The 20,703-nt window shown below is 45.9% G+C and overlaps 1 protein-coding gene across 4 annotated transcripts in view; it reads right to left on the minus strand.

Moving 5' to 3' along the window:
* The window catches only part of ZNF423 (zinc finger protein 423), a 238,302-nt gene extending 218,075 nt beyond the window's left edge, over nucleotides 1-20,227 (minus strand). Inside the window, exons 1-2 of one of the 4 annotated variants that reach the window (XM_030025260.2) lie at nucleotides 19,837-20,222; nucleotides 18,897-19,165 (exon numbers count right to left, since the gene is read on the minus strand). In XM_030025260.2, the coding sequence (XP_029881120.1) occupies nucleotides 18,897-18,936 (40 nt within the window). In that variant the 5' untranslated portion in view covers nucleotides 18,937-19,165; nucleotides 19,837-20,222. Of the gene's footprint in view, nucleotides 1-18,896 lie in introns of all 4 variants that reach the window. The other 3 variants (XR_003924933.2, XM_030025259.2, XM_030025261.2) reach the window with 3 other exon arrangements.
* Nucleotides 20,228-20,703: the final 476 nt, after the last annotated feature.

Below are 20,703 nucleotides of genomic sequence, written 5' to 3' on the forward strand. Positions count from 1 at the left end.
TTTTTGGAGCATCTTTGTGCCTGCACGCGTTTAGGGTTTACGTGGTGTGCATGCAGGGAGACTGGGACATCCCCTGTCCTCCAGGGAGGTGTGGGGACGCTGAGGAACTGGTGGCACCTGCCCCACCCCACGGGGCTGCCCCAAGGCTGACCCCCACTTCTTGACCCCCTGATTTATACCACAGTGAGGGCAACGATTGCCACCTTCATTTCCATTTTGGTGTGTTTGTCATTAAAACACAAGTAGAAAATGACACCCCAAGGGGAAGGGACGAGCGCTCACGAGGAAACCTGACAAGCACACAGGTCTGATGACTTTCACTCCCATTGCAGGTAACCACCTTTGCTAAGGCACAGCAGACAAATTTGATCTCTCTGGAGTTTTGCCAGTTACACTGAGTCTTCTGCAGGGTATGGCAAGTGCCCTCCATCACCCAGGGGTTGTGCTGGGCATTGCCTGGAGCCAGGCTTCAGTAACAAGTCTGCTCTCGCTGATAAGGTTTCTACAAACTTGGCAGGCTCAAACTGAAAGAGGCAAGAAAAGTTGTGGAATTTTTTTGTCTTCTTTAACCATATCCAGCACATACACCTCCTGCTGCCCCCGGCTCAGTCTCTGGGCATTCATCTGCAATCAGTCAAACAATCCAGGTTGCCCAAGTGAACTGGTTTTCACTCTGAATTTAAGCTTCCAGTCTACAAAAATTTACACTTCTCCACCCCCAAATTAATTGCTATTTAGAAAGGAATGAAGCAGGGAGGGACACAAGGCTGTGCCAACCCATCCCAATACCACTGCAACACCAACGAGTCCCTGGGCACTGAGCACAGCAAAACTTGCCCACGGCCAATTTCCTGGGCGGTAATTTCAGGGCTGGCAGCTTCGGGAGGGATGCAACATAAGGCACAAAGTGCTTCCCATCCCTTCCTCTCTCCGGCCAATGCCAGCCCCATCCCTGCCCTGCACGTCCCCGCAGCCTGGTGCTTTCCTCTCTGAAACTAAAGCATCTGACCTGCACTGACAAGGCTGATGAACCCCTTATAAAATAATAACATAATACATAGGTTTAAGTTATCAGACCACATTTACACTTCATCTTTGATTTCAACAACGCCTAGAAATGTGGTCAGTCACACAGCTGAACTATTAATCATCTGAAATGAATAAAGAAAAGGGAACACAACCAGGACTGGCCTAACCTTTCACTGCATCCCCACTCCCATGTGCTGCAGCCTCTCCTGCAGCCATGCCAGTACTGCGGGCGCTCGCCTGCATGGGCTGCTCAGCATTTGCTGAAGCCTTTCCAGCCAATTTCAGGGGTTTCCCCCTTTCTTTCACCCTGCTGTTGTTTGTAGAGGTTTGGGACTACATCGGCCAGCAACCACCAGCCCCTGCCATGGCTGGGGGACACCAGCTCAGACTGAACCACCACTGAAAGGAGTGCATGCACACACAGATAAGGATGGCTGCATAAACCCCCATTTCTGCTGGAAACCAGGCTGAAATGCCGCATGTGACCTCATTATTTAGTGGCCATGTGCGGTGATGTAACCGAGGGCCGAATCCAGTGACAAATCTAAGTCAGGTTATGCTCTGCGATAAACATCATCTTCAGGGTGTCCCATCCTGCACATTTTTTTGAGGCCTCTTTGCCTTTCCTGTGTACCTCTTCCCAAAATGCAGCTGACAGCAGTGACGGGCAGGGAACGCTGCAAGCAGAGCTGCTGCATCACGGGGAACCCAGCATGGGGCCAGGCAGGGACTGGAGCACTGGAGAACAGCCTAAGAAAGGTAAAACTAGAAGATGAGTGAAATGTTCCTCGCTGTACCCAAAGGAGGCTTATGGTTACTGCTTCCCTAGCTTACAACAATGCAAGCATAGGGGTACCCGGGCAAAAAACCCTCCAAATTTCATCAGCCATGATTACAGCCTCCACCATGGTACAGCACAGTATATAATGCAGAGGCACAGGGAATTGCTCTCAAATTTCAGGATGGAAATGGTTAACATTGCCCAATAAAAGTCTTTCTCATGATAAGGATTCAAGGGATAAAGGGGGTTAAAATAACTTCAACTGAAATCTTGTTCTCCTGCAGCGATACGGGCTGCTGTTAAAAGAGCGTAAAGGAGATGAGGGATTGACGAATTTTTCTTTACAAGGAAAAACAATAGCTCTGATACTGCAGAAAAACTTGTAGTGCTTCCTCTCTATAGGAAGGAAATTCTTCTAAGGCTTTGTTGGCACTGTCCCGGTACTCCCTTTACACGGTGTTTTTTGTTCTTGGGCCCACATTGGCAGATGGGCCAGGCAGGAGGACCCCAGCGAAGGGCATCATCACCAGCTCCTGCTTATCCCTCGGTGCCCAGGCCGGGCAAGGTGCCTCTGCAGCACCCACGGACCACAGGGACCAAGACCAGGGTGGCAATTCATTTTACTGCCCAGATTGGAATAAAAAGCTATTTTAAGATTTTTTATATGCCTTCAAATAATGTTCTGATTGGTGTAGTTACCAAGCATAAACTAAATAAGAGCTCTGTAACCTCTAAAACACAATACTTTTTTTTTTTTCCCAGAAAGGTGGGAGTGGGGAGGGGAGAATGTAAAAACCAAAACAAATGGGTATATTTCTTGTGGGATCTGCACTACAGATGAAATGCAAAGCAAGTCTCCCTCTCCCTAGAGGGTCTTTTTTCAAGAGGGAGAATAATAATAATGTAGTAATAATAAGCACTTATATAGTGCTTTACATTTTCAAAGCACTGCGTAAACATCAACTAATGGGACACGGTAGAATAAGTAGTAACTAAAATGAGTTTATGTACTGCATTATATTTTTCTACAAAGTGTCTGGGACTGTTTTTAAAATTAAATTCCCCTACATATTGATACTTGTGCAAATGGATTTTCTTTAAAGCAGCGCAACAAAAACATTTTTGTATTAGTTATACTCCACAACCTGCATATATCCAAATTCTGGCTCAAAGCAAATTGTTTAGACAGTTTCATAGACACAAAACACATTTTGTTTCATAAGAAGAATAGGTGTGCTAACTCACTCCTTAGGATGATATATCAATACACTTATAGGCACGTGCCAGTGTCTTCCAAGAGAAAGTCACATACAAGGTAAGAAGTATTTAATCAAAGGAAGTTTTTAAGAGAGAAACTAAGAAATACCGAGAGCTGTTACTATTGCTACCTTGCAGACAGAAGAGCAAGGCAACCAGCGCCTTCCAGTAAGAGATTGCCTGGGAAGGACAAAAGTCCCTATACTGCAGCTATAAAGCAAGCATCACTTTCTAGTTTTTCCTGCTAATTCTATTCCATAAAACATCTTCCTGAATAGAGATGATGAAACAACCACAAAGCAAACCCAAATATTATGACCTGAACTATAATATTGGTGTTCCATTTCACTTTTCCCTCTCCAGCATCTCACAGCGTTTAATAAATTCACTCTACTCTCCAAGGGACAAATGTTATACCCTCTTTGCATACAACCAAGATGAAAAATATTGAGAGAGAGAGAGAAAAAAAAAAAAATTAAGTGACACATGCGCATTCATCAAGGAGCTGTGGCAGAGGCAGAAGAGAAGGCAGGAAGGGAGAAATCTGACTCCGAGTGTCTTCTAACAGCCTGGAGTATCTTACTATTTTGCAAACTTTTCATTCTTTATTATCAATAATTTGCTTTACAGCAAACCTAGGTGCTTCTGTCATGAGCCACAGCCCAGCGTGCTACAGTCATGTAAGCACAGAATAAAAAGACTGCACAAGACTGAAGTGATTGAGGAATTTTTTTTTTTTTTCTGATATTCTCAAGCTAGGAATGAAACGCAAGTCAAAAATGGCATGCTGACTATATCTACCTTTAGGCATGCGCTTAACTGTAAGTATATGAGTAATCCCAACGGTTTCAGTTTTGGGGATTTTAATAGTTGTATGGTTTTCATAACTACAGGAAAAACCCTTTCCAACAAACTGCCAGTGTGACTCCCTGTTGTACTACACCACAATTACTGGAACATATTTGGTATTTCTCAAGAGGTTCAGATAATGAAGAATCCTCCAAATTTTCTATTAGCCCAAACTTAGGAATTCTGCATCAGGGAGTTAACAGCAGAACAGACAATGTATGTTAGGTATTGCAAAAGAGAGAAAGAGAGACAGATATATTTATAAAAGTTAAAGCTTTTTTTTTTTTTTTAAAGTAAGGTTGTTCGAGAGCCCAGACTGCAGCCCAACCAATGCTATTGCACAAGCACGCCGAGTTATTTAAAGATCTCTCTTATTCCTTTATGAGACAACATTTCTTCATATTTTCACACCACAATGTTTTCCCAAATCTGAACAAGATTAATAATAAATAGGAAAACACAGAAGGAACCACCCTATTTTATTCTTTGATGTGCTATTGGTTTAACATTGAATCACAAGCCTCTACTAAAAAAAATACATCAGTAGTTACATGTACAAGGAAATTTTTTTTTTAAAGCAAGAAAAGGTACAGTGTTGTGGTTGCTTGGGGGGGCGTTGTTTGGTTGGGTTTTTTTTTTTTTTTTGGTAAACAGCCAGTTCTTTTACTTCCTATGACTAAAAATAAGCAAACAAGGCAGGGCCGGCAGGCACGGGGAGAAGATAGCCCTTCCCATCAGGGAAAGCCATCAAAATTTGCCACATCAGAAATAATCTAAATAAGAACGCAAACAAGCACAAGCCACTGCCGCAACACTGAAGGCCAGGCCAGCCACCAGTTGGGTGGGCCCAAGGACACTGGGTGTCTTGGGCAGCAGAGGCTTTGTCCTTCACAAAGTCATTGCTACATTACAACTCCAGAAATGCGAGCCAGCCTATACATGAGGTTATGGGACACAGTGGTATTTGAGTTAACCATAGTCAAAATTCACCCACAAGAAAAAAAAGCCTGTATAAAGCAGCAAAAAGAGCTGGGATTTACCATCGTACCTCCTGTCATCCAAGCGCGGGAGACAGACCAGCATCTGCCAGAAGACCGGCTGGTGTTTAAGTGCCAGGATTAGCAGGAGCACCCACTTGGTGACATGCACCCCACGGTGACACAGCCTATGGTGCAAGCTGAAAGCAGAATAACAAATCTCCTTTTTTCTTGAGATACATAATCTAATTTCTTAGTGGAATTATTTCCGCTAAGTTAGAATAGAGAAGAAAATTGTTCTCCAGCAATGCTGCCTCATGCAAGGCTGCTGCCAGCAACTTCCACCAACACAGGAGCAGTGAAAGACGATGGCTAAACTCTGATATCTGGGTGTCTTCCCTCTTCCCCGCAACATGAGCTCTCTCTCTCCCTGCTTTGCATTGCTTTCGAAGCACAGCTGCCCGCTCAGCTGGGATCTCCATCCAGAGAGCAGCACCCAGCTGCCTCAGTGGGACACCACAGCGCACCGCAGCTCACGCCTCTGCTGGGACACACGATTCTCACGGGGATGGGAAAGCACAGCGAGCAGCAAGCAGTTGTGCAACTTGAGCCTATTCTTCATTACTTTCAGTGAACTTCTTCAGGTTGTGCTCCCATGGTTTTGGATCCTCCTCTTCACCACAGATTCGAGCATTTGCTTCAACAGTCATTTCTCGGACACATCTGCAAGGATTTTGTGACCTTGTCATGTTTTAACCCCAGCCAGCAACTACGCACCACGCAGCCACTCGCTCACTTCCCCCCCACCCAGCAGGATAGGGGAGAGAATCCAGGGCGGCGGGAGGAAGTAAAACTCATGGGTTGAGATAAAGACAGTTTAATAGGACAGAAAGGAAGAAAATAATAATGATAATAATAACAATAATAAAATGACAATAATAACAGTAAAAGAACTGGAATATACAAAAGAAGTGATGCACAATGCAATTGCTCACCACTCGCCGACCAATGCCCAGTTAGTTCCCGAGCACCAATCCCCCCAGGCCAGCTCCCTCCAGTTTATATACTGGGCATGACATCACATGGTATGGAATAGCCCTTTGGCCCGTTTGGGTCAGCTGCCCTGGCTGTGTCCCCTCCCAACTTCTTGTGCCCCTCCAGCCTTCTTGCTGGCTGGGCATGAGAAGCTGAAAAATCCTTGACTTAGTCTAAACACTGCTTAGCAACAAATGAAAACATCGGTGTGTTACCAACATTATTCTCATACTGAACCCAAAACATAACACTATACCAGCTACTAGAAAGAAAATTAACTCTGTCCCAGCCAAAACCAGCACAGACCTGCCCATCAGCCCACTGCAGATACGGACGCACACCCACATCCCATCTGAGCGGCCACAGTCCAGCCTCCCCGGCAGAGGCTCTTTTCAGAAAAGTTTGACCCAAACTGGTAGCACTCAAACACTGCAGGACAATTGCCCTGCCTCGACACGCACCAGACCTGTCTGTGGCCAGCGGAGAGCTACAGGGTTACTTTTCTGATGGGCTGGTGGGTAAAATCAGCTCCTGAGAGTCTTTTGCTAGGTAGGCGGCAGGACAAGGAGCCAGAAACGGAGGGAGAACAAAACCCACCAGATCAGCCCTCACCTCAGGCAGCAGTGGGCACAGCCATGGGACTGTGCCAGGAGGCAAAAAACAGAGTTTCACAGGCTAACCATAAGGTAACAGCAGCCCCAAACCGACCAGGATTCATCTCCACGCTCCCTTCCAGAGCAGTGGGGTTTAACATATGCTGATTTGCAGACTGCATTTAAGCCAGGGGCTGGTGTGTGTTTTTCCAACATGGCAACATCAAATTAAAAAAATCTTCAGAAGAAAACAAACCTGTTGGGATGTGCCAATGAAAGAAAATTGAGTCAAGCCAGCAGTAGACAGCAAGAAAGAGAGAAGAGCAGATAAATTCCCTCTAATAAGAGCACCAGCAGCCTTCAGCTTCCCAAAGCAGCAGGACGATTCCACTGCGTCTCCTTGCCGTCGCCTTGGCAGGTCCCACCATGAGCTGAGCGGTGGCCGAGGCTGGACTCTGGACACACAATCCCACAGGCGGGCCATGTCCTACCCCCTCCTCCCCTGCCTGCTTCCCTCCCCAAATGCACAGCTGACCCGGGGAGCTCTGCTAACACACTCCGGGTTTGCGGTTATGTTTTCCACAACTGCAAGGAGCAAAACCAGCAAAGATTCAAGTGAGGAAAAACCGGTCAACAGGCTTCCACCCAAGGAGGAAAACCTACCTGTAGGTATTCCCTCAAAGCAAAACACTCTCAAGCTTCCCAGGCTCCAGGGTAGGGGAGATGCTGTGGGAAGGGAAGCAAAGCTGCTAAAGCGACTACACTGACATTTTCACAGGCTACTGATATTAGGAAGAAAACAGGACAGAAGGAAAGCAGAGAGGGCAGTGTCAAAAGGTTAGTTATGCAGAATAATTCCTTCATGTAAGACAGGATTATTTCCTACTATTATTAATTTTCAGCTGCCTAATCAATAGCAGCACTCAAATACCATGGTGAAGGGTGGCTGCGTGTACCTGGCCGGGGCAGCTGTAACAGCAGTGGCTGCTCTCCTGGGTAGAGGGGCACTGGGAACAGCCAGTTTCCCTGCTGGTCCCAGACTTGGGCTCGTTTTCCTTCAACCCATCATCATCTGTCTGCAGATTAAAAACCAAAGTTCTTGATTTCTACCTCAAGATAAGCTTTCATTAGGTGGTTTTAGGTTTGCTAGCAGACAAGCTGCATTTGTCAGCTGGGATACCCGCTATCCCCGGTGCTCGAACAAATACACACAGTGGAAGAGGCCATGGGATGTGCAACCAGACAAGACACTATTCTCCAAAATAAAATCTGTAGAACCAATATAGATTAATTTAAAGGGAGTTCTCCAACAGCACTCTGAGTGATAGCACAAAGAAACAAATTTGCCCCTTTTTCCTCAACACTGGTGGACAGAAGGCTTCAAGCAGCCCCCGCTCTGGAGGCAGCCAGTACCTCCCAAGCCACTGGAGACAATAGTTTCTCTACCTGCCTTTTTGTTTGCTCGGGTTTTGCGCTGTGTTGGCTTTGCTTGCGCCAATCAGACAGCGGCAGGTTTTAAGCCACCGGTCTGATGTCTTCAGCTGTGCCACTGACAGCTACGACACGCAGAACATTTCTTGGATGGCCGTGTGTGGGGATACAAAAACCTCATTTACAACTTGGCATCTCAAGGAGGACAGGGTGGTTCAGCAGCAGGTGACAAATTAAAAGCTCATTTTTCTGTGCATTTTCTTTGGAGCCACATTTTGAATACAGACCCACTGGCAAGGAGGAAAAATCATAGCTGAGATACCTCTTTATGAAAATATGCATTTGGTCTTCGGGTGAATTCCTGGTGCACGTCAGAGCACCCCGCAAACCCCGCTCGCAGGAGATCTGCCTGTGTGCCACTAACAGCCCCACCACTGAAGCAGCATCTTTCTGCCAACTGCAGGAGGGGTTTGTCCCCCCAGGTCTCTGGAGCAGCAGCTCCCGCTGCAGCCAGGGACACCCGGCTGCACAGCCTGGCAGCTCTGCAGGCAGGGCTCTGCAGGCAGGGCCTGGCAGCTCCCCGCTCCCCAGCACCCCTCGGTGCGCTGGAAACCAGTCACGCCACAGCTCTGCCAAGCATCTCTCAGGGGTGGTTTTTTTCAGACCCTCACCTTTAAGTTCGGGTTTATTACTGAATTTTATTCGGTATTATAGCAAGAAGAATAAAAACAGAAGCTCTCTGTTGAATGTTTATTTAAGATCAAAAATAGTAATCAAAATAAACCAACTGGGAGCTTTAAAACAAATCTCACTTATCCTTTATCAAGCAGGAAAGAAATTAGCAAAGAAAACACCCTTGATATGAAGGGAATCAAATCAGTGGACTCATACATGAGCATTAGGTGAGACTCTGTACAAGATCCAAAGACAAGCACTCACAGTTTCATTTTAAAATGGCTCATAATATATTGTACCATACTCCTAAAGGATGCTCAGAATTAGACTGAAAGTACTTCTTTATCTTTAAAAAAAAAAATCATCTCAGGGTAACAACTTGCTCACCCAGAGTTGCCTACTACATTCCCCACAAAGTATCACTGCCAGAAACACACCATTTTAGCCATATAAACCTAGCATCAACATATATAAGGTGTAATTCACACACAGCCCTCCTTCTCTACTTCTCCATCCCAGTATTTTCAATACTCTGCCACATCCCACATGCCCTCTGGGGGAACAGTCTGGTCAGTAAAAGCAAAGAAATTATGAAGGGCAAGGCATGCCATTTCCCTAGAAATAAAGGAGGCCACGAGCAAATTACCCGACTGAAATGCATCCACAGAATTCAGCAATAAATAATATACAAGCTTGGCACTACTATGCAATCCAGTATATCTTTACTCATGTGAGTAATCTAATGAAGCAAAAGGAATTTGAGCAAGAGCTTGAATAAGTAAATTAAAGCAAAGCTGCATTTACCTATCAAGCAAAATAGCCAGAAGGCTGCTGCTTTTTTTCAGCACAGAAAGCAGGCTTGTGCATCAGAAAAACTTCCTTGCATTTTGCAACCATGTTAGTTGGTCTAACAAAAGATACTACCTATTCCTCTAGACGTTCTCTTTCATGTACATGTGAACACATATCATATATTATACATATTTGCATGCATTCACGTAACAAGCATTGAAAGCCTACTTTTTCCAGTTACCACCCTGACCTCCTCTTCCCTTCAAAACCCTGAACAATCAGGAGTCCTCACAGGCCAAGTTCAGATGCTGCCATGATGATAAAATAGTTGAAACTTCCAGAATTAACAACTGCAATCCCTGTTGTCTTCAAATTTCTCTATATTAAACAGAAGACAACTATAAACCACAACAAATACACTCCTCCAGACAGGAAAGCACTGGCACTATTAGGAGCAGAAAAGCTCCCGCGTTTAGGTGTTTTACATTTCTAGTGTTTTCTGCTTATGCTTAATCACACCCTTTTCCATGGAGTTAGAGTCACTTTTCAGATCTGTTCCTTCTCTTGGTCTTTAAACTAAAAGTTAAAAATAATACAGGTGCAGCTCCAGGTAAGTAAACCTCTGTGCCAAAACTTTGCATCTAATCATCAGGCACCCTCCATACTCAAATGTCAGCAACAGATTTCTGACTTTTCCTATTTTTTTTTCCCCCCATCTTTCTCTGTTTAGCATTTCTGCTTCCCCAAGTATTAAGTTCATCCTTCTGCCATGTGTTTTCTCTACCTCCTTTTAGTTTTCCAGTTTTGGGGACAGGAGATTGAAAGGATGCAGAATCACAGTCAGTCAATTTCGTTCACATAAATCTGTACCTGCTTACGTTAACAGATGTTAAACACAACCCACGTTTCTGGGGTTTCCCACAGTGCCATCAGGGAGCTCCCACAGCACTGCTGTATCCTCTGCACCGTGAACCTTCCCGGTGCTCTCCTAGAAATCCCCCCAGCAGCAATCTCACAGAGCCAGCAGAAGAAGCAGGAGATGCTCTCTGCAGCACTGGATGCCAAGTGACTATTCCTATCCAATCTCTTCGCTTCTCTTGCTCTTGCAATTGCAATGCAAGAAATGAGAATAAAATCCCATCCCCACTAAGGTCAGCAAGAAACACTACCACCAAAACAAGACAGAGGTTTCACTCCATGACCAATATAAGTCTAGGGATACTCACAGTCCTCCAACATCAACAGGGATCTTGATTAACACCATTAGCTCTCCAGCAAATTCAGGGAGCTTGGACTTACACTGTTGGCTTACATTTAAACTTCCAATCCAGCTCCAATTAGTGTCAAGGAGAAAAATTGCACTCACCCTAAAAACTACAAAAGTGGGTCCTGAATGCTCACTCAGTGAAGGACTTCATCTCTGCATTGCATCAAACACCCTCTTTTCAAAGGGCAGGCCAAATATGTCTTTATTAACTTTATCTTCATTACCACTCACTTCACCACCATGTGAAGCAAGTTCCAGCAATCATCAAGTGGAGGCTTGGCTAACCTGCCTCAGTAGCAACCCAGAAAAACCTCATCTCAGCCAGGTGAGGATCATCAAGAAATGAGCGGAGCTGCTAATTTAAGTATCAGTTCTGGTGGAGGTTGCCTGCAGTCTCACCCCTATCTTTAGATTACCTGTAGGCAAATGCTATGTAAACCCAGTAACAGCTTTTGTGAGTCCAATCAATTGAGCGGTTAAACTTGTACAGTCAGCAGACAACCAAGGGAGGCATATATTTTAGTGGTAGATGTAGAAACAAAGGAATTTTGATTAGCCTTGGGACTGGAGGGGGTAAAAATACTGGTTTAGGATTTTCCCAGGATATGCATATTAAGAACTTGTCTTTTTGCCCTCTGTGTAATTTTTTTTAATATTTGGAAAGCAGAATTAGGCCACATTTGACCAAACCTCCAGAGCCTAGCCAACAGAGACTGGAGCACAGCGACTTGTTAACTCTTGTACTTTTACTCATAACAGGATTTCACTAGTGAGCAACGCATTTTCTGTAGCGCTATCAGAGGCTTAAACAAACTGTTTCTCTACAAGCAGGGACCTTTCCCTGTGCTTCACTTTAAAACCTGAACGCATTGTTTACTTCTCTAATATGAACTGGAAACAACTTCCGTGTAAAGAAACTCCAACTGTTACACTTCTGAAGCAGCCTTCGTTATCAGTACCAGACTCAAGGAGAACATGACTGCGGGTGATGCTACAAAGAGAGCCAAGATCAACCCCACTAGAAATTGCCCAGGAGAACACGCAGGTAGGGTGGGTTTAAATGAGACCACGACTGAGATTATTTCACCCCCAGCGTACCCAAGTGAGCCCTTCAGGTCTCCTGAGTGGCCTTTATCCAGCAAAGGAAACACTCCCCTGCCACAAAGGCTGCCTTACATTTGTACTTGCCACTCCACTGTGGCAGCAATAAGTCCTTTACTGTTTGTTCAGCTCTTGAAAGTCCTGTAAAGCATTCACCATTCACCTGTCACACTGCACAAACTGAGCCCTTTGAAATGAAAATCTAAAAGTAAATGTGTTAGTCAACGGCTGCGGCTGCAACAAGCATGCCCGACACCAGCGCGAGCCTTCAGGCAGGTAATTCACTTCAACATGAGACTGGCGAACAACAGTATGTTTTATTTAATTAGGATGAACAGAAGAGATAAACCTCACAGCGGGGCGGGTAATGACAACATTTCAAAAATAATTCATGCCCAGGTAACAAAAGGGCAAATTTCAATTACATAAAAAGCTAAAAAGTTGACTTAATACATCCAAGGGGGAAAAGAAAAAAATTAATAATTGTACTGCATCTGATTAACAAGTGGCATTTACAAGCTCTGCAAATTGGTCTTTCTGTTGCCTAATCTGTGGCTAGGAAGGAAAAGGTTTTCTTTCTAAGCAAATGCAAACAATATAATGAAGCTACTTATCGCTAGATTCAGACGGCTTTTGCAGTGCTATCCGAAATAAGTCATACAGTGGAAAGCTAATGCCATACACCAATTCGCTGTACCGCAACGAGATTTGTGAGCCCGTTCTGAACGGCATCCCCCAGTTTCCAACCCCATCGGGTCGCTTTGTTTGCATTTTACAAAACAAACCATTGCAAGAGGTCGAAGCTCGAGCCTTCTGTAGCTGGAAACGTCACAAGAGACCATTTAGTATCTGCACATCCTTCTACTCCCTAGAATAAAGCGACTCCAATAAACCACCATAATTCACTGCTGCACATATATATACATCTAGGTGTTGTCAAGAAGATGTAGTACTTAAAACTCGCATCACCTTATTTCTCTAAGAGAACAAGGAATGCGCTTCTCTGCATTTACTAATGGACATCAGGGAAGAAAATGCACAAGAATCTACTTCTGGGCTCTAAAAGTATGTTGAATAAATGCACGCGCTACAGAGAGCTCGGAGCTGGTCCTCACTTGGTTCCAGCTCCTACCCGCACCCTCCGAGTCCACATCCACTAACGCACACACCAGAACCAGACCCTCCCCTCCACCACCATTTGTCAGTCAAGATTTAGCAGGAGTCTGTAATAGGTTTTATATTATTAGTATTTCATTACTCCAGCGCATTTACTAGGATACAAGGGAACATAATAGCCATCCTTTTTCAGAGGCATTTAAGGAGAATACTGATGGAGTGATGAGGGGTTGATGTAGGCATTTTTATAAGACAGTTCAATTATTGTGGGTAATTAATAATCTTTTGTTTAAAAGAATATTATAATACATGAAGAAATTTATTATCTTTTAGAGATTGCAGGCTAACACGAGACCAAGTGATTATTTCTTTTTTTTTTTTTTAAAAAGTGGTTTGCATTTTTCAAATGTTGTAATGAACTAAAACTGATTTCACAAATTGGAATTGGGAGGGAGGATATCAATTAGCCATTTCAGTAAAAATAACTGAGTAAACAAGTAAAAGCACATTTATCAAAATAGAAGTAAATATTAATTCTACAGTATGAGAAAGTATCATCATTCACAGAGCCAGCAGGTGAGGTAGGTTTTTTAAAACATTTACTATAATAACTGATCATTGGGTGCCACCCCAAGCACTTGGCTTAGTTAATTTAACCAGGCTGAAACCACTTACCCAGGTTTAACCTAAAAGTTAATTTGGCACCAAACAATAGATAAAACCAAGCCAAAGCCCCATCTAGGATAAGACAATTTGTATTTACACAAGCTTAACGCATCTACAAAACATCATTTTTATATCCAATTCAGAGGATGGCATGAACATCTGCTTTCACTTCAAGACATTAATTTTCAATTATTGAAGAAAAACAAAATAAATCCTGACAAATTACTGGTAACTGTGGAATCTTTTGTTACTCTATTAGTTTATAATAGTAATTTAGAAATCCTACAATTAATGTCCTAACAAGAGCTCTCTGATTATTTTTTTGCACGTGTCATCTGAAGCCATTCAGCAATGAATGATGTTCTTTAACTTGCACTGATTGTACACAAATATTTTTGAAGAAAAAAATAGGAGGCGTTTTCCAAGAGCCACTACCGTTACATGGTAGTTGTTTTTCATCGATGGCTTTAGACGTAGCATCACTAAAAATACGAGATTTCTATTTTCTCCCCATTCATATTTATACCTTTTGCATTACATTTCCCACTCTCTTCAATTTTTGGCCACGTTTATTCGTTATATTCGCCAAGACCAATGGGAACAGGCCACAATTAAAAGGTGTTTGCACACAGGCAGGAGTTTCAATCAGTAAAACCAGTTAAATACCACCCAGATCCCATCCAGGAAAGCATACCGGAGGGAGAGAAAGGCAGGAAAATGGGACTTGTGGAGTTCAGGGGAGAACGCTGTGAGGCTTGTAGCAAAATACACAGGCAAAAATTAAAAACTGCAGGCTAATCCCTGAAGGCAGTGCTCAGTATACTGCATGGATTCAAACGCTCTCAGGGCACCAGCCCCACAATGAAACACCAACATCTCCAATTATTCCTAATCCCCCAAAAGCTACACTTGATAAAGAACAATCAAGAGCGTAATCTTATTTGATATGAGTTTTATCAATTTTAGCTGCTGCTTTCACTGTATCAATAAAATTCCACCGAAACTTGAATGAACTGTAAAATTAAAGGATAATCGCACAAGTCTCTTGTATTTGGCAATTATGATTATACTTGTCAAAATTTAATTTGTAGAATGTACTGTTCCAGTACCTTCAGGTTCTTCTCTATCAACTGGGAAAAAAGGAAAATTATATCTTTAAGACAAGTATGAAAGACATTGTTACTTCCACAGTCAACTCTGTAACTGAGCTCCGACATTGTATAATTGACTTTGCAAGCAGAACAACAGCAATATAACAAAGAAAATGTCAGTGTTTTCACAGCGCTAATCTATAGCACTAGGAGGGCCTCCTGCTGTCAGCCAGAGCTGACAATACAATAGCTTTCAAAGGGATATTACCATCACGCTTTTATTCTTGACATCAATCAAGACAAAGAGAATCCTTTTCACAAGACATTCAAAATCAAACCTTTGTATGAGCAGATAGGTAAAACAGAATTCCTTTAAAGAAGATCATTCATAGCAATCAACTAATTGGAACTCAGCAAATGGTTGAAGTATTTTTATTTACTTTGCAGATAAGGAAGTAGCGAGCAACCCCCCTTTTCTCTTCTTGACTGACACAAATGAGGCAGGTAGGGTGTGAATCAAAAGTTTCTATCAGCATTTTTTGCCAACTGAAAGCAAAAAAATATGACAGCAATTCTGCAGCTTCAAGTAGGATAACAAATCTAGACTTAATTAGCGCATTCTTTTGCAAAACAGTTTGATTACCGACTAGCACGTTTATGCACAAAATACCCCTGCAAGCTGACAGCAATTTGCAGAACTGTCAAATTCAGCAACCAAAGTGCATCTGATGCTTAAAACCTTGTGCCAATGCGAGCCCAGTCCCCACAAATTGCAGTCGAGTAATTCCTCAATTACAATTACACGGGACTGGAAACCTACGAGTTGCTGTTACCAGCATCTCAGCACTTCACTTTACAGAACCGCTTCCAAAGGCCCCAAGTTGTAGCATGAGAAGCTACAGTTTAATCAACAGGAATGATGAACGCCTGCCTTCCTCAGCCCCCGCAGCGGACTGGGTGCCAGCCGCTCCCCGGAGCTGGCAGCACACAACAAACTTTTAAGGACGTTGGTGTTGGCATCACTTCCCATCACTTGTAACTGGGGACAGACGGTGTGTTTTGATGTTCACAACTGTGTTATGGTTCTGGGGTTCGGGACCACGTGGTTTTAATGACACTGAGTAAGGTACAATTCTTCCTTACAGACAAATGAGAAAGCCCTCAGCAGATGAGGTTACTGGCAGCAGGGCAAAAGAAGGGTCTGTGCCGAGGAAAATTACTTTCATGGGCTTCGTCTGTGATGTGAAGTAAAGCTTCAGAACAGGCCGGTGTTCTACTCCACCACTGCTACCACCACACTGTCACCGAAGCGTTTATTTTGTAAGCCAACAAAGACTCGACCCCTCCTACTTTCACTCTGTCCATTGATCTGAAACAGCCTTCCTTTAAGCCAAGTAGAACTTTGTCCCCAACCACCAGCTACGAGGTTAATATCTTCAAGTTCGCACAAACTAATGGTCAAAACAAATCAGCATATTGTATTGCAAATCATAAATCCCACATCAGGGGATAGTCCAGGGCTACTGCTGGAGTTACAGCTGCAGGATTTACTGCAAGTTTCTGCCAGGCTGAACCTGAGACCTGATAATACAGCACAGAGGCCACATGACCTGCAGCTTTGCTGGCATCCAGTTTTGGTTTGCAACCACTTCATTTTAAATAATGTGCATCTAAGAGTTGTCAACATTTGATACTTCTGTCAAAGTCACTCACTTCTTTAAAGTCAGCATCGCTCCCAGTTAACAGGCAGGCAACTTGCCTTTTGCATGCAGAATAATCCCTTTCATCACCGATTCTATTTTAGTGCTTAATCTTTCTGAATGAAAAAGGATGCACAAACCTCAGTAGTGGTTAATAAATAGCAAAGCTGCTATACAAAGTGAAATAAATATACGGAAAAGAGAAAAGGGGTACATTATTTTAAGTCCTAAATGCTACACATATATCCACATAATTTATGCTTGTTTTCTTCTCAGTTGAATTGGGAAACCTGTGACCTCAGAGTGCCTTTATTTATTACATCTCAATTATTTCCATGGAAACGTGTACTGTGGCAATCTACTGGGTTGCCAGCTCCCTAGACCACAAAATGTATATGACAGACTTTTTAAAAGCAGACGATGTGGATGAATAGAAGGAAAGGAAGAAATTCTTTATCCTACATACACGTACCAGTTGCCTCCTATTATCCAAAATTTCACCCAGATTCAGCTCATTCCTTAGACTCCCTGTTAGTCAGCTCATGCTAGGACCTGTAATTTACAGCCAGTTTATGCTGAAGCTGAAAACACATTTTTTTTGTGCCTAGAGACTACAGAAATATTTAGAATCTTTAAAAACTGGGCTTCACCCAGCTCACTGTTGCAAAGACCTTCTAGATATTTCTACATTACAGGGATAATGTTTCTTAGCTGTGACTTGCCAGTAAGTTACCTGCTTCGATTCATAAAAATGCTCTTGTAAATAGTGATCAGTTCTGTATCAGAATTAGGGTCAAAATTTCATTATAAAGTATCAACCCCTTGCGAGAGATATTGCTGCCTTAAAAGTAATGAGGTAGAAAACACATGACTAGTAAATGGTAAATATCTTAACGTTATTATGGCACGAGATGCCAATGTTTACTAACTGGGCTTCTAGAGCAAACACGGTTTTCACTGGTGGAGAGCTATTTCCTGAACGTTAAATGTGACACTTTAGCACAGAAAAATATTTTAAACTCCAGAGGCCTGGCCACTAAACGTGATCCCCTCATGCGAGGGAAGTCATGACCCGAGGCCTGCATCACTGTCCTCAAACTGCGATCCTTTTAGTTTCAAACAATGTATTTCAGAGCATCCCCTAGAAATAGCTCTAGCTCTGCCCTTTCTTCTGCCCACGGACTGTAACATTCATCTACCAATTACTGAAGTAGCTCCTTTAGCAGAGATTGTCCGGGATTGCGGAGGGTCACAACGCCACGCTGCAAACCTGCCCCACAGCACAATGCTAAAAGGTACTGTTAGTCTGGCCGAAAAAATGATTAAGGCTTTTGTATAAAGATGAAGGACTGACTTTACAAAAACTTCATAAACATTTGAAGCACGTACGACTTACATTGCAGTCATCTGTTAAAGAGTGGAGATTTCACAAAAAACGTAAAATGTCCCTGGATGGGGTTTCAATTCGTTCTTTAGCTGGTCTATTAACTGCATGCTAATTTTTTCCACCCACAAGTTATTTAATTACGAACGCTTTAGACTTTTTGTTTCATCTTTTGGGCATCCGAAGTTATGATCCTTTTGTGCTTCTACAACAAAGCCCCCGAACCGCTGAGTTTTGCTTTGTGCAGAGGACAATAAAACCTTACCCAACATCAGCTAACCTCCTCGTGGCTGGGAGCGAAAGGCTTCAGAAATCACGCCTTCCGCTCTCGCACCCATTCACTTAAAAGTCAAAAAGCTGGCAAGGCGTGCAATACGGCGCGGGGCTGGTCCTGGCCCTCCTTTTACGTTTCGCCAGCAGCTGTTTTCTTATGGAGGTAAACAGGCGGTTTTAAACACCCCTTCGCTGTGGACGGTGAAGAATACGCGAAGTTTAATGTTTATTAATGCAGCCCTTACTAAATTTGGCTATTGTTTCTTCAAGCCCAAGCAAGTTTTCAACCCCTATCTATCAAATCGCTTTTAATTCTTCCCTTCTTTCACCACCCTTACGCGCATTGGACAGCGGGAGGAAACAGACGGCGCTACTATTCCCAATCATAAAGAAACATTAAATCCAAGCTAACCGGCTAAAACACGAGTGTGCTCCGTTGCCTCCCTTTCCCCAGCCCACTGTTGCACCACCGCGCCCGAGCATCACCGCGAAAACTTTCCTCCCTCCCCGCCTCAACGATGCTACCGGCTTCTTTCATCAATTATCGCGACACGTGTCGCTAACGAGTCTCGGCCGGCACCGGGGTACCCACACACACCCCCCACACCCCCCGGAACGGACGGCGGGCGGGCGGGCTCCCCACGCGGGGCGGATCCGCCCCGCGTGGGGAGCCCGCCCGCCCGCCGTCCGTTCCGGGGGGGGGGGGGGGAGACCGGGGGGACCCCTCCACCACCGGCCCGTACCGGGGGGGGATTTGCAATCCCCGCCAAGCCGGGACCCGGCCCTGATTGGCCGCGTCGCGGCGGCGGAGGCGGCTGCCCGGGGCCGGGCGGCAGCGGCGGCGGCGGCGGCTGCGGGGGCCGGCGGAGGATGCCTTACCTTTCACCGAGCGGGGCTTGGCTTGCTTCCTCCTGGACATGTCCGGGCGCCGTGGCTCGTCCTCCTCCTCCTCCTCGTCTTCCTCCCGTCCCTGCCTTCCCTTCCTCTCCCTGCTTTCTCTCTCTCTCTTCTCCCCCCCCCCCCCCGCCTCCAAACTTTGCGAGGCGAAGCGGCAGCAGCAGCAGCGGGATCGATTATTTGATTTTTCTCACTTCTTTTGCCTGTTGCAATGCGGCAAGTTCAACTCCTCTTTCCACCCCCTCGGGCACCTTCCCCCCGGGGAAAAAAAAAAATTAAAAAAAAAATAAAATCACAGGCGCAACAGTTGCAATTTTTTTTTCCTTTTTTTTTTTTTTCCCCCTTCCTTCCCCCCCCCCCCCCCCTTGGATGTGCAAATACCGACGCAAAGCGAGCCCGGCCCGCGCCCCCACCCGCCTTTTTGTTCTCTTTAAAGTTTGCAGGCGCCCTGCGGCTCTCAGTCCGGCTCGCACTTTCGGAATAATAATTAAAAAAAAAAAAAAAAAGGAAAAAAAAAAAAAAAAAGCAGAGCCCTGCGCGGGGTCCCTGGGCTTGGGGTGGGGGAGGGCGCGCGGGGAGAATTAAGTGTCTAAACCCACGACGAGCACCGGCCCCGGCAATCCGGGGCGCTCCGGGGGTGCGACCTTGTTGCGATGTTCCTAAATCCTCCCCCGGCCGCGCTCGGCCCCCTCCCTCCCTCTCTGCCCGCTCGCCCCCAGCCGCCTCTCCCTTCCTCGCCCCCGCCGCTGGCCGGGGAGGGCGACGAGTCCTTTTTTATGCTGGCCGCGGGGACCGAGGGGCGGCCGGCCGGTGTCCCCGGCGCGGCGCGGCCGGCCGTGCGCGGCGCGGAGCTGGGCGGGCGGGCGGGTGGGCTCCCCGCGGCCGGCCGCGCTCGCCGCCGCCTTCCCCTGCACGCACGCACTTCGCGGAACAAGGTAAGTGCTTCTTTGCATCGATGCCGGGGCCGCTAGCTGCCTCCATGGGTTATTCGCTGGAAGGTGGCACCGCTCCTGCCTTCATTGCTGCCGCTGCTGCCGCTGCTGCCCTGGGTTTTTATTTTCTTTAGCTCTCGCCAGCCTCCCTCTCTTTTCTTTGTCCTGGCTCCTTTTCCTCCTCCTGATCTTGCTGCTGGGGCTGCAGTGCAGACACACATAATAAAGCCAGGCTTGGCTGGAAATGTAGCTGAGTCCCAGCAGGAGGATGTGAGGAGTGGAGTCCCGGCGGGGGAGCGCTCTGATCCCGTAGGGAGCCCCGCGCAGCCTGCGCCGATCAGACGGAGAGAGAGCCAACAGCACCGAGCCATGGACGGCCCGGGAAATACAGCGGCCGCCCGCAAAACGCGGACCGCCGCCGCGGACCGGACTCGCCGCCGCCGCGCGGAGCGGCGCGGAACGGCGCGGAGCAGCCGCGCCCCCCCCACGCCCCCCCCCCCCCCCGCCCGGCCGGCGGTGGCTCCGCGGCCGGTCCCGCAGCGGGCAGCCCCCCGCGGAGGCGGGTCGAGTTGCCTTTCATCTGCATCGGGGGAGGGGACGGGGGGGGGCGGTGAAATCTCCCCCGAATGCAAACGGCTCAGCGGCCGCGGGAAAAGTTGCGGGGGCTTTTTAAACGCGGCCCCCCCCCCCCCCCCCCCCGCCGCCGCTGCTCGGCTGCTTCTGGAGAGCTGGAAAGGAAGATTTATTTACTTTGCCTTTCCCAACGTGTTCAGTTTAGCGGGAGCTGGCGTCGCCCGCGCCTCTGCTGGGAAGGTTTCTTCTAGAAAAATCCTAAGTGTTTTAAACTTGTTACCCCG

The sequence above is a fragment of the Aquila chrysaetos genome, chromosome 9 (assembly GCF_900496995.4).
Source record: "Aquila chrysaetos chrysaetos chromosome 9, bAquChr1.4, whole genome shotgun sequence".
In the NCBI taxonomy this organism is placed as follows: Eukaryota; Metazoa; Chordata; class Aves; order Accipitriformes; family Accipitridae; genus Aquila; species Aquila chrysaetos.